Genomic DNA, 14,914 nt, shown 5'->3' with positions numbered 1-14,914 from the left:
GTGACCATAATATAATTAAATTTAACAGCCCTGTGGCAGGGAAAACACCACAGTGGCCCAACACTGTAGCATTTAATTTCAGAGAGGGGAACTACACAGAAATGAGGTTTGTTAAACAGAAATTAAAAGGTATAGCACCAAAAGTAAAATCCCTGCAAGCTGCATGGAAACTTTTAAAATAGATTTTATTTAAATACATTTAATAGAGGCTCAACTTAAATGTATACCCCAAATTGAAAAATATAGTAAGAGAACCAAAAAAGAACCATCATGGCTAAACAACAAAGTAAAAGAAGCAGTGAGAAGCAAAAAGGCATCCTTTAAAAAGTGGAAGTTAATTCCCAGTGAGAAAAATAGAAAGGAGCATAAACTCTGGCAAACGAAGTGTAAAAATATAATTAGAAAGGCCAAAAAATAATTTGAAGAACAGCTAGCCAAAGACTCAAAAAGTAATAACAAAAAAAAATTTAAGTACATCAGAAGCAGGTAGCTTGCTAAACAACCAGTGGGCCTACTGGATGATTAAGATGCTAATAGAGCACTCCACGACGATACAGACATTGCGAAGAAACTAAATGAATTCTTTGCATCGGTCTTCATGGTTGAGGATGTGAGGAAGATTCCCAAACCTGAGCCATTCTTTTTAGGTAACAAATCTGAGGAACTGTCCCAGATTGAGGTGTCATTAGAGGAGGTTTTGGAACAAATTAATAAACTAAACAGTAATAAGTCACTGGGACCAGATGGTATTTACCCAAAAGTTCTGAAGGAACTCAAATGTGAAATTGCAGGATTACTAACTGTAGTCTGTAACCTATCATTTAAATCAGCTTCTGTACCAAATGACTGGAGGATAGCTAATGTGACGCCAATTTTTAAACAGGGCTCCAGACGTGACCCTGGGAATTACAGGTCAGTAAGCCTCACTAATCTACTAGAATTCTTTGGAGGGTGGCAACAAGCACCTGGACAAGGGGGATCCAGTGGATATAGTGTACTTAGATTTTCAGAAAGCCTTTGACAATGTCCCTCACCAAAGGCTCTTAAGCAAAGTAAGCAATCGTGGGATAAATGGACTGGTAACTGGTTAAAAGATAGGAAACGAAGGGCAGGAGTAAATGGTCAGTTTTCAGAATGGAGAGAGGTAAATAGTGGTGTCCCCAAGGGTCTGTACTGAATCCTATTTAACATATTCATAAACGATCTGGAAAAAGGGGTGAAGAGTGAGGTGGCAAAATTTGCATATGATACAAAACTATTCAAAATAGTTAAGTCCCAGGCAGACTGTAAAGAGTTACAAAGAGTTCTCACAAAACTGGATGACTGGGCAACAAAATGGCAGATGAAATTCAGTGTTGATAAATGCAAAGTAATACACATTGGAAACAATCTCAACCATATACACAAAATGATGGAGTCTGAATTAGCTGTTTACACTCAAGAAAGAGATCTTGGAGTCATTGTGAATAGTTCTCTGAAAACATCCACTCAGTGTGCAGCAGCAGTCAAAATAGCAAACAGAATGTTGGGAATCATTAAGCGATAGATAATAAGACAGAAAATATCATATTCCCTCTATATAAATCCATGGTATGCCCACATCTTGAATACCGCATGCATATGTGGTCGCCCCATTTCAAAAAAGATATACTGGCATTGGAAAAGGTTCAGAAAAGGACAACAAAAATTATTAGGGGTATGGAGCAACTTCCGTATGAGGAGAGATTAATAAAACTGGAACTTCTCAGCTTGGAAAAGAGACAACTAAGGGGGGATATGATAGAGGTCTATAAAATTATGACTTGTGTGGAGAAAGTAAATAAAGAAATGTTATTTACTCCTTCTCATAACACATGAACTAGGAGTCACCAAATGAAATTAATAGGCAGCAGATTTAAAACAAACAAAAGGAAGTATTTTTTAACACAATGCACAGTCAACCTGTGGAACTTCTTGCAAGAGGATGTTGTGAAGGCCAAGACTATAACAGGGTTCAAAAAAGATCTAGATAAATTAATAGAAGATAGTTCCATCAATGGCTATTAGCCAAGATGGGCAGGGATGGTGTCCCTAGCCTCTGTTTCCCAGAAGCTGGGAATGGGTGCCGGGTATGGATCACTTGATGATTACCTGTTCTGTTCATTCCCTATGGGGCACTTGGCACTGGCCGCAGTTGGAAGAATACTGGGCTAGATGGACCTTTGGTCTGACTCAGTATGGCTGTTCTTATGTTCACCCTACTGCATGTTGGAGCAGAGGCTTATACAAACAATGTAGGCCGAAAGCCTAATTAGGAGAAATTGTCTTGAATAAATTGTACTCCATTTTGCTTATTTTGCTTTATACTCCATTTTGCTAGCCTTGAATTAGTAAGAAGAAATTGTTCTGAGTTTATTCTTTGCTGATTGTGTTAATGATTGTTCTTAGAAAGACAGAAGTTTTATGGCTGTAATTATTGTCTTATATACTGATTGGTGTGTGAGTGAAGAAGGTATGATATACTAAGTAACTGAAAAAAGACAGCTGTGCCAAATGGTCAAGAGGGGAGGGGAGGAGGCGAAAGGCATCAACTTTATTATCAGAGTCACCTAGATGGCAGACTGACAACCCTAAAGCAAAGACATACACCCCAAGGACAAGATATAAGGAGTTGAGCAAGAGGGATGAGATAAGAAACAGCTGCAGATCCTCCTGGTAACAACTCAAAATAATGGTGATTAAGAATAACCTTGAATACCTTGTGACTGACAGATGTGTCACAGCAAGGTCCATAGGTTTGTATGGGAACTTATTACTATAAAGGAAGGATGTATTGCCATGGGACCTTGGGTTCATTCTGCATCAACATTGGAGCTTCGAATGCGTTCGCCGGAGACCCAGCTCCTCTCCCTCTTGTGCAGTTTCAGCAGGCCACTGGAACTGACCAAGCAACATTATAAGATACGGCTGCAAAACCTTTTGGGGTGGGTGTGTGTAAAAGCAAATGGAAGCATATGCTGATTTTAATGCTTAAATTATACTCTCAATAAACACTGCAGATTGCCTTATCCTCTTTAAAAAGATTCCGTGTGCTTCTTATAAGCATAACAGCATTACTGTACAAGCCCAATCATTTCACCTCTCTCTAATAGAGGGAAAACACACTGAAGATACGTTATTGATAAGGCAGTGTCAGTACCAGTGTCCAATTTAACTCATTCGTTCTTTCCCATTTTGGTAGATAGCAATCAAGTCCAGAAGCAAACTTACAAATTAATTTCTGGTAACATACAAGTTACTCCATGCAGGCAAACCTCAGTGCCAGGGCAGAGACCCATTAATGTCAATGGAACCCTAGCCAGGATTAGGGTCTGTTGCGCCTCATCTTCCTCCACCAGCTTCAGTGGGAGGAGGCTAAGGCCCCAAGCTTAATAAATGCAACTTAAATCCCAAAGGAGTATCTAACTGCTGTGGTTGGTCGGTGAAACTCCTAGAAAATAAACAAGAAAGAAAACAGGGGAAGCCACACGCCATCTCAATGTTGCTTGGTAAGTTAATTTTGTATCACAATATATTTAGCATGTGAGAGGGCAAATCACAGTAAAACATAGGGTACGGCTACACTTGCAGCTGTACAGTGCTGGGAGTTAAACCTGTCTTCGTACAGCCGAGCAGGGAAAACGCTGCAGTCCGGCCACACTGACAGCTACCAGCGCACTGTCTTGGCCACATTTGCAGCATCTGCAGCGGCATTGGGAGTGGTGCATTATGGGCAGCTATCCCAGCATTCTAGTGGCTGCAACATGCTTTTCAAAAGGGGGGGTGGAGTCTGACAGGGACCGTGGGGGAGACAGAAAGAGTGGATTTTTGGAGCCGACACTGTCTCAGCTCCCTGCCTTGCAAGTTCTGACCCCCTCCCCCACCCTTCTCTCACTCACTGAAAGCAAACAGCTTTTTTCTCTCACAGACCAGATAAACAGCTGCTCCGAAATGGACTCCCCTCCCCCGCCTGTCTCTGCTCAGTCACAGCAAACAGTAGCTGTGTTTGTTTTTTTAGATAAGCAGCTCTGGGAGCCCGGAGTTGACAACAAAATAAAGAGAGGCATCACAACAAAACAAAGAGTGTTATCTTTACTTAAAAGCATTATGGGAAGCTTCCAGAGGACAGTTACAGCGTACTGAGATTATTCCCTGTTTACACTAAAAGCAGCAAAGAGTCCTGTGGTACCTTTGCTGCTTTTACAGATTCAGACTAACACGGCCACCCTTCTGATACCTGTTTACACTGGCGCCCCAGCACTGCACCAGCAGCGCTATATATGAGAAGAATAAGGAGGAGGTGGAGTACAAGCAGCGCTGTAGCCAAGGAGATACAGTGCTGTATGTGCCTTGCCAGTGTGGCTGTAAAGCCACCACCAGCGCTGCAACTCTCAAGTGTAGCCAAGGCCTATTAGAGTCGATCTAAAAACGCATTCCCAAGCTGGGACATTATTGAAGAAGGGCACTAGTACAGAAAAACAGTGGGATTTCTCTGGTTCCTCCTACCCATGACTCGCTGCCTAAGGGGAGGGGGGGGGACATTAACTTTTCCCGCAGTGCATGTTAAATGCAGCTAGCTATAAAGTTTCTCCGTTTATTGGCAGAGCTGGGAGAAAACTTCAAAGCGGGCCCCAGCTGAGGCCAGTGACTGGCCAGCGCTTTCCGCTGACTGAGGCCCCGCTCCTGTACCACTGGAAACGGAAGGCTCCAGCCGCTGCAGCACCGCGTTCAGGTCGGAATGGGGCACAGCGCGCACTCTGCCTTGCCTCCAGCAGCTCCCCTCTGCCCCCCGCAGCTCGCCCTCGTTCATACCCTGCCGCAGCGGCAGCCGACGCCGCCAGGAGACACGAGACGAGATGAACGAAGGAGAGCGGAGGGGAGCCGCTCGGTGCAGCCCGGCCTGGGAACAGCATCCTGCTCTGGGAGTGCGCAAAGCGGCTCGCGGGATGCTGCTGGCCTCCTCGCCGGCGCAGGGAGGGGCGAGCCCGCTCGGGGAGCAACAGAAGCTCCTTATTGCGGCTCCACCCGCCCTCTCGCTTTACACGGGGCTCTTCACAACCTTCCTCCCCGCTGCGGCGGCTGCGGGCTCCAAAATAGCCAGACCTGCTCCCTCCGCGCCCTGATACAGCCTCTGGCCCTTCCCTGCCAGCAGGGGCGGCTGCAAAGCGCGGGGAGGGGATGTGGTGGTGTTTGAAGCCTGCCAGCCGAAGTGAGCTATTCTCGGCGGGTCACACCACTACCAGGGTGCCCCTGATAGCCAGCCCCACCTCTCCACGCTCCCTGTCTAAGCAGGCACAGCCACCCCCTGCTAGAGACGAGTTCAAACTTGGAAGGAACTCGGCTGAGTGGAAAACATGTAATCATTGTCCTAGACTGTGAGTCAGACTTCCAGAGAGACTGCAACCAAACAGGCATTTCGCAGGGGCGTTTCCTAAAGGCGTGTATCAGATATATAGCTCGATCTCTCTTCAGACGGGGCTATTCTAAGGGGCTGTGTTCTGATCTACAGTTCCCACCTCTTGCCCTTTCTGACAGAAACAGTATTCGTGGTATTCTCATACACTCCAGCGTGAACGTAAAAACCAAGGAGAATCGTGATGGATATGTTAAATAGACAACTGTGACTGGCAACTTAACCTGGTTTACTTGGGAAGCTGTGAATTGGGCTTGGATCCATTCAGGTCCAGCCCAGCTGCGCTTGGGGCAGGATTCAAGAGGGATCGAAAGTAACTGGAAGTCAACTTTCCACACTCCCAGCCCCGCTCCTGGATCTGACATGGGGACAATGGGGCCTTTGGCATAAATTAGAGCCACTTTACGGCTAATTTAACTTGTGCTGATTCATATACTCGTAAGACTAGAAACAGTAGTGCAATTAGGGTGGTACCCTCCAGTATGCAGTCCCGGCAAGAGATTTTTAGCAGGTGTGGCGTACCAGAAAGATTTGGGACTAGCCCTCCTCCTCCCTTCGGAGGAATGCAGTGGGGCTGTGCTCTGCTCCTTAAAGGATAAGAACATGGCTAGGGAGACCATTCATTCTATGGCTTTAACACGCACAAGACATATGCTAACAAACCTAAACGAAACCTTTGTGCTGTTACCTTGGTCAGGAGACCTCAAGAGGGGACGAGAGGGTGGATGGAAGATGTTTGAACAGTGTTTTTGATTCTGTTTCTCCCCATTGGTCTGAATTATCCATGACATCCATACTGCATCACAAGAAGTCCAAATCATTAGAGGAATGCCTCTGCTTACACTGATAAGAGGATGTTTGGATTCTGATGTTAGCCCAATTCTGCAGTCTGACAGGAAACACATGTTCTCCCCACTGTGCCTAGAATTCTTCTTTGCAGCCAAACTAGTCTAACATGAATTTTGTTTATTGGAACTGAGCAGAAAAACAAAGAAAACACATGCCTCATTTTCCAGCTTTGTGGATGAGAGAACTATAAGTGAAGATTATAATGCCAGACACTGATGGCCTTAAACCAGCTGCCTCAGGAATCTGCCAAGAACTTTGCTGAAAATAGGTTTCTCATCTTAGCAACAGAGCTAAGACTTATCACACATCTGCCCACCTTTATTCGAATGAAGCTCCTTCTGATCTGACAGCTCAGGCATTGTCAATTTCATCCAGAACAATGTACAAACTTGGAACCTAATCCTGTAAACCCTTAATCATTTGATCAGTCCCATTGAAGACAATGGGACTATTTGCATGACTATGGAACACTTTAGTGGTAAGAGTTTCAAGAGTCTGTTCTGCTCCTTAAAGGAAATTGAATCTCCCACTGAAATGCAATGTTTGGGTTCAATACCATAATGCAGTTTAGGATACAGTTCTACTTAAAATTGTCTTTTAATAAGTTATGTATATGCTGAAATGGCTCATCACCCAACTCCCATATTCCATATAAACAAACAGAAATACTACATATTTGGAGGGAAAGTGAGCAGTTAAGCATGTTGATTTTTGTACATGCAAACACCCATTTCATCACTGTACTGGAAAATATAGTTAAACTTTCTTCAGATTCCACAGATAATTAAATTTAACAGCACCAATTGTTTTCTGTGTCAATCAGTGTGTATCTGAAAAAATTACATGCCTTCTAAGAGAAAATAAATCGGTCCACACTTACAGAAAAAAAAATTCCTTCCAACTGATGTTCAGAAGAGTAATGTAAGACACACACATAACCAGATGAGCAGAGGGCGGAGAGGCTATCCTCCCATATTATGACCAGCAACAAAAATAAATAAATAAATAGATAATAAAATCACTAGGATTTGAAAATGTGTTATGCTTTAAATCACCTCAACCCATACCAGGTTTATGAACATTAAAAAGTTAACGGCAAAGGAACACTGAAGCCCATTAACCTGAATGTGTGCCAGTCAGTATGCCCTCACTAACTAAAGGCTCACTCACACCTGAACAGCTAAAAATTAACCTTACCCAGAGTTATGTCACTGGCTCCATCTCTGTTGTTACATAACAGATAACAAAACTCCAATGGGGCATGGTGCTGGCACATAGGATCTCAGGTACATGGTATGATTGTTCAGAATCTCTTTTGGGAATAGTCATGTATGTGAAATAGCTGGTACTTACGATTATGCTATTTCTATGCACGTATCATCTTGGTATCTGAAGTTATGAATATTAGCTATGTTTACCAGGTGTTTACTCCTGTGATAATACCCAGAAGGTATTTAGCCAGCATATGAAGGGACAAGTCAAGTTGAATGGCCCATTAAGGAACACTTAGCTCACAGTGGACCCTGGAAAATGCCTGTCACATTTATCAGAGGGGTAGCCGTGTTAGCCAGGATCTCTAAAAAGCAACAAAGAGTCCTGTGGCACCTTGTAGACTAACAGACGTATTGGAGCATGAGCTTTGTCAGACAGGTCTACACTTAATGGATTTTTCCTATGAAGGCTCTAACTAGAATATGGGTGTGGGTGATGGACATGTAACTTGTCCATGTGACTCCAAACACCATCTTTCACAGTGAGAACAGATTTCCCTTCACTTGGCAGAAGGTGGGGCCCCGGCAGGGCCGGTGGAAGCACTAGGCAAGTTAGGCAGCCCTAGGGCGCAGAGATCTGGGGGGTGCTGAAAAGCCGGTGCCTAAAAATAGACGCAGGCTGCAGATCGCAGACTGTAGAGAGGACGTAGATAAGAACTATGCTCCCAATGAATTGCTCCCCTGCCATTTACAAAGCCAGCCGTTAGGGAAGTCCTTTGATTAGATCGCAGACTATAGGGAGGAGGAGGTGATAAGAACCACGCTCCCAGTGAATTGCTCTCAAACTCCTGTCTCCTGCCATTTAGGAAGCCAGCAAAGTCCCAATTGCTCTCTGACTCCTGCCATGTGAAGTCCTTTGATTGTGAATCAATAATTGTACAGATTGCTGTGTTGGTAGGTACATTAGTAAAGTACTAGCTCCTCTGTCTTGTAGTGGATTGCACAGCAACAGCCAGAAGGAGAGTGGAGCAGCTTGGGGGAGGGGAAAAGGGGTGTGTGCAAGCCACACTTGAGCTGTGCTGTCAGAGAGATGCAGCCGGGGCCCACTTGCACATGCCATGCTCCTCTGAGAGCGGGCTGCAGGTTTTCCAGGGCAGAGGCTCTGCTCCTTTTGGAGAGAAGGGAGGGAAGCCCCGGCTGGCAGCTCTGTGGGCTCTCTTGCGTGGAGGGATAGCTAAGCCACTTTAACCCACCACCCTGTGCCCCAGCTTTTTACCCTCCCAACCCTGCTTTAGTGTGAGGGCCGCACATTCTCTGCCTCACAGTGCTGCCTGCCCGACACCCCCTGCCAAAGCAAGAGCCCAGCATTCAACTCTCCAGCCGGGGAGCAGGATGGACTGGCGACACACTCCCATTGCCCTGTTGCAATTGCACTGTGACTTGGCCCACTCCTGCATGCCAGGCTGGAGAGGAGAGCGTCCATTTCACCTTGTGGCTTTTTTAATCCTACCCTGTCCGCCACCCCCCTCCACACCCAAACCCGGTCTGTTCCCCTTGCACTGCCCAGCCAAACCTGAATCCCCACTGACCAAACCAGATCTGCTTCCCTCCCCCACCTAACCCGATACCCCACTGACCCAAACCCATTCTGCTTCTCTTCCCCACCTAACCGTATACCCCCGTATGATGGAGTATCTGCCATTCTAATTTTATAAATATTATTAATAACAATTATTCAATATTATAAAGGTAGAATAAAATGTAATCGATTTTGATATGAAAGAATGAAGGAAGGAAGTATAAGTGACCAAAAACGGTGTATTTCTCAGCTTCTACATATCGCTGGGAAGTTGTAACACGCCACGTATCTCATCTCACAGTTAAACCATTGAGTGAAACAAGATAGGAAAGTCAATTGATGCCTTGAAACCTATTCACTATCAGCTTGGTGACATCTATGATGCTCTGATAGAGATCTATGATGACACTACTCTGACAAGATCATCTGGCAATACCTCACGAGTTGATGCAAAGGATCTTGCAAAAGCCATTTCTAGTTTAAAGTTTCTTGGTGCTCTTGTTGTGTAGTATGACATATTGTTTGAGATCAACATGACTAGCAAACAACTTCAGGCGAAAGAATTTGACATAAGTGACTCCATTAATCAACTTGGAGAAACCAAGAAGTTTCTTGTAGGCTGCAGAAGTGACACAGACTTTGAGAAAACATTGATAGATGCAGGTGAACTTGCGAAGGAGTTGGATGTACCGGCACTTTTTGAACCAGATCTAATCTATATTAGAAAAAAGAGGAAGCAATTCACATGCAAAGCAGATGATGAACCTATTTATAATCTGAAAGAAAAATTCAAAGTGAACTTTTACTTTGCTGTCATCGACACAGCAATACATTCAGTTAAATTAAGATTCACATTGATGCACCATATTAGTTCAGTATTTGGCTTCCTATATGATGTTTACAGTTTTCAAAATACAACTCCAAAGCAAATTATGGAACATTGCTTGAATCTGGAGCAAGATTTGTAACATGGTGAATCCAAAGATATTGATGCCTTTGACTTGTGCAATGAATTGCAAACTATTGCACGAGTCCAAAAGAGTGCATCACCGCAAGATGTATTGAACTTCATATGCACAAATAAACTGACAGATAGTGTTCCCAACACAGTTATTGCTCTTCGCATCCTCTTGACTCTCCCAGTTTCTGTGGCCAGTGGTGAGCGAAGCTTCTCAAAGCTCAAGTTGATAAAAACATACATGCTAACATCAATGTTGAAACAAAGATTTGTTGGGCTATCTACCCTGTCAACAGAATATGACATTGCTCGCAGCATTGACTTGGAGGAACTTGTTTCTAAATTTGCTAAACAGAAAGCGTGGAAAAATAAATTATAACATGTTACTCTGTGACAGTGTATTGTGTATAATGTATGTGATTTATTTTAAGATCCATGCTATGTTGTGCAAAGTGAAAACAACAACAAGGTTAACACTGTCAGGTTATTCATTAAATATGTAGACTAAATAATTAAATAAATTTTCAAGACGAACATGTATTAATTCTAATGAACACATTATGCAGCATTCATTTTTGAAAGTTTTTAATAAATGATGCTCGAGGAATGAGTGGGAGGCGCAAGGTGGAAGTTTCAGCTAGGGTGCAAAATATCCTTGCACCGGCCCTGGGCTGGAGTCACATGGAGGGTCACATGGGGAGATCATGTTCCCCTCTTGTGTCCCTCCCATGAGTGCAGTCCAGGCAAGAAATGATTTCTACTTGCACCACTGACTGGAAGGGACCTCGAGAGGTCATCTAGTCCAGTCCCTTGCACTCATGGCAGGACTAACGGCATGTCTACACTTACCTCCAGAGTGATTGATCCAGCGGGGGTCAATTTATTGCGTCTAGCGAAGACAAAATAAATCGACTGCTGAGCACTCTCCAGTTGACTCCGGTACTCCACCGAAGCGAGAAGCATAAGTGGCGTTGACGGGGAAGCGTCAGCAATCGACCTACTGCAGTGAAGACACCGCAATAAGTAGCTCTAAGTACATTGACTTCAGCTATGCTATTTTCATAGCTAAAGTTGCATAACTTAGACCGACTTAGCTCGCCCCTTCCCCGCCCCTCTTCCCCCCCAGTGTAGACCAGGCCTTAGTATTATTAGACCATCCCTAACAGGTGTTTGTCTAACCTGCTCTTAAAAATCTCCAGTGATGGAGATTCTGCAAGCTCCCTAAGCAATTTATTCCAGTGCTTAACCACCTGACAGTTAGGAAGTTTTCTCTTCCTAACTCTTTCTCTTCCTCTCTTTTTTTCTTAACCTATCCTGATACTGAATGCTTTTCTATTCACTTTTTTACCATGTGCTTACTAAACAGGCTCTGCCTGCTTCTCTCTCTCTCTCATTCTCTCATTCTGATTCAACCATGTGCTGTCTATCTTTGCCCTTTGCAAAGAGGGCTCTCTTTTCCTTTTTTTTTCATCCTGTTCTTTCTTTTAACCTCTCTTTTTCCTTAACCTATACTGGTATTGAATAGTTCAATGTTTTTTTATTCACTTTTTTACCATGTGCTTACAAAACAGGCTTTGCCTTAGTAAATTCCCTTTTTAAACCTAGTTTTTAATGTTTTTAAAAGCTTTTTTCTTAACCTACATTGGTATTACATAGTTTAAATGCTTTTTATTCACTATTTTACCATGCGCTTATCAAACAGGTTTTGCCTCAGTAAATTCCCTTTTTAAACCTAGTTTTCAATATTATTTAACTTTTTTCTTAAACTAACCGTTTAAAAACAAAAAATTCCTTTTTTCTTTAAGTTCTATCCTTCTATTCTTGAATAACCTACCAAACTAGGTCTTTACCATCCTCTCTCCTTACTCAATCGCATCCTTTTTTTCCTAAACCTTATTCAAACTTTCTTTTCTCATCTTTAAACTCTCTCACTCTATTCTTTCAACCTTTTTCTCTCAATGTACCCAAACACAAACACATACAATACTTCCCCTAGTCAAACACACACACACAATTTTTTTTCCAAAATGGCTGATGGTGCCAAACTTCAGCATCAATGGAAACGGGGTGGGAAGGTGGGACATAAGCCCTAAATGGGGTGTGGAAACCTGTCAAAAATGAATGGTGATTAATACTATTGAGTGGTATACTACTAGTGTGTTTCCAACTCCAGAATACAAAAACAAACAGCAATGGAATTTTCCACTGATTTTGCTGGCTGGCAGTCCTACTGCTCTGAATGCAGTGATGATTTCTTATACTCACAAATGCAACTCTCAGTGTGTGCACTTTGTTGGGCTGAAGCAGCTGAGGATTATTAAATCCCTTCATGTTGCATGCTGTGCTTTCAAAATTATTCTAAAAATACAGAGTTCTGGCCCAGGACAACTTTCCTCAGAGAGTGATCTCAGTAACTTGCTGTGCAGTGCCCAGCTTCTAGCTGCATGCACAAATTAATCTCTGAGGTGTTGCTAGAAGCCAAGCATTTAAAATTCGCTTATAGATGGACACTTTTCCAAATGGGTATTTCTATCATCTTGGAAACTAGCTAAGACATTTTTCTTGGGTGAGCACAAATCTCTTAGCAGTTTAATAAGGCCATTATAATCAGTTACATCGGATTATTGCCATGAGAACCATTAGCACAATGGAAGTTTTCAAGTCTACACTACACACTTACTTCAATATAACTGCATCACCGGAAGCCCTACAGTGGCACCGCTGCATCAGTGTAGCTGCGCTCATGCACGTTTGTAGTGTGGACCTGCCCAGAGTGAATGAGGCTGCTCTCACTTACGTGGGTGCAGACCTGGCTAGTCAATACACAATAAGATTTACTTTAGCACTGGTTAAGATGTTTGAGTTAAAGACTCGGTTCCCACCCAAGGTTTAATTTGACCCATTTAGCACAAGCTTTGCTTTGACTACAGTTTTTGAAAATGTTAGATTGAGATAGATCAAGTTAACTAAGGCCTTTTCTACACTACAAAATTAAGTTGATGTAAGTTAGGACGATGTACAGGCCATGTCCACACTATTCCTCCTCTGTCAGTGGTGCGTATCCTCTCCAGGAGCTTCCATCAACTTAACTGTGCTGACAGCCAATAGACAAAGTAAGTAACGCAGACACTGCATTACCAACAGGCAATGTAAGTAATGCAGACACTGCATCGCCATAAATACATCAACCTAGGCACTATTCCTGTCATGGAGGTGCAATTATCAGGTCACTGTAGTAAGCAACTAACATCGGCAAGAGCAACGTTGTAATGTAGACACTTACCGAGTTAGGTCCACATAAGCTGCCTTACATTGCCCTAACTCTCTAGTGTTGACCAAGCATAACACAATTCAACAACACACCTTTAAATCCTAGTCTAAACAAAACCTAACTGCAAGGTAAGAATAGACATGAGCGCATGAGAGAGTGTAGAGAAATCTGATAGTGCTCTAATTCAGCAATTCTCAAATGTGGCCACCAGGGGCTTTTTATGCTGCCATGACAGCCTCCTGGGCAGAGATTGGGGAGAAGCAAAACTGCAGCACCCCCCCAACTTTGCTCCTGGATGCACCATCCTGCACCGCCTTTGGAGATAAGTGGGGCATAATGCTGAAACAGCAAGGAGAGTTCTCAATTCATCTGCAGGAGGTTGAGGAGGCTCAGGCTTCAGCCCTGGGTTGGTTGAGCTGCAAACTACAGTGGTGGAACTTGGCGTGCGATCCCTAGATCTGCTGCGGTAGGGCTCATCACCCTTCCCCTCAGTCCAGGCAGGGCTGGCTCCAGGCTTTTTGCTGCCCCAAGCAACAACAAACAACAACAACAACAAAAGAGGGATGGAGTGCAGCCAACGAAGCAAAAAAAAAAAAAAACTAGAGTGCCACCCCTTCAAAAGTGCCGCCAGCAAAGGGCTGGAATGCCGCCCCTTGAAAAGGACCGCCCTAATCACATGCTTGGAATGCTGGTGCCTAGAGCCAGACCTGACTCCAGGCCCCCACTCCATCCCCCTCAAAGCCCCCCATCCAAGACTTAATTAGCCCTGGGGCTTGCTGAGTAAAGTGATATTAACAAAGATGCAAGTATCACTTTTCACAGCACACTTTTCACAGCACACCTAGTAGCTAATTGTGAGGCTGTGATAAGTGATATTAATAAACATACAAATGTCACTTTTCACAGCATTATTTTTATTATTGAGTCCGCACCCCACCCCAAAAAAAAACCCTACGTAAATAAATTACAATGATTTGGATATGTATATTTGTTTGTCCTACAGTTAATTAAGTATTTCAGGAAAAAGTCTCAGTGTGGCCATGAGCAAGAGTTGGTGGCCGCACTCTGAGATTTGTTGTGAGAACCCCTGGTAACTTACTCTTACCCACAGCAGAAATTAAGTCTAACAGAACACATAATTTTGTACCTCATTAGCATAATGGGGGCAGTGGTTAAGCCCTAATGTCCTGGACTTGCTCATTTTCCACCACATACCCTGAATCATTTTTGTCATGTGCACTTGCAAATAAGGGAGTGAATGCACAGGAGGTTTGCAACTTATTGCTGCTCAGTGTGGAAGACTATGCTTAGGGACAGATTTTCAAATGAACTCAGCTCCATTAGCCCACCAAAACAGGAGCCAGGTTTTCAAGACAACCAGCAAGCATGTCAGACACTGAGGCTTTTTTTGCAAATCCAAGCAAGTGTCACAATGGGACTGAGGGCTTTTGAAAATCAGGCCCTTATTTAGGTGCCTAAATAAAAGATGAGCAGTTGAAAAGCTCCCAATGGGACTGCTTAAAGTTAGGCACATGCTTAAGTCTCCTGCTGAACTAGGGCTTTCAATTCCTAGTTACTGCTGGGCAGCTCTAGTACATTTGACTTTTAATAATGC

At 43.6% G+C, this 14,914-nt stretch overlaps 1 protein-coding gene across 3 annotated transcripts in view; it reads right to left on the bottom strand.

Moving 5' to 3' along the window:
* Positions 1-5,243, bottom strand: part of CD109 (CD109 molecule) — a 133,322-nt gene extending 128,079 nt beyond the window's left edge. The window contains exon 1 of one of the 3 annotated variants that reach the window (XR_012655499.1): positions 4,831-5,230. Coding sequence is in view for 1 of the 3 variants with exons in the window: in XM_032764088.2 (XP_032619979.1) it covers positions 4,831-4,931 (101 nt within the window). In the remaining 2 variants the exon portion in view is untranslated. Of the gene's footprint in view, positions 1-4,830 lie in introns of all 3 variants that reach the window. The other 2 variants (XM_032764088.2, XM_075063804.1) reach the window with 2 other exon arrangements.
* Between the last annotated feature and the right edge of the window lie 9,671 nt (positions 5,244-14,914).

This window comes from Chelonoidis abingdonii, chromosome 3 (assembly GCF_003597395.2).
Source record: "Chelonoidis abingdonii isolate Lonesome George chromosome 3, CheloAbing_2.0, whole genome shotgun sequence".
NCBI classification, from domain to species: Eukaryota; Metazoa; Chordata; order Testudines; family Testudinidae; genus Chelonoidis; species Chelonoidis abingdonii.
Note: the sequence above shows the minus strand (reverse complement) of the source record. Positions and strands in the feature narration are given on the sequence as shown.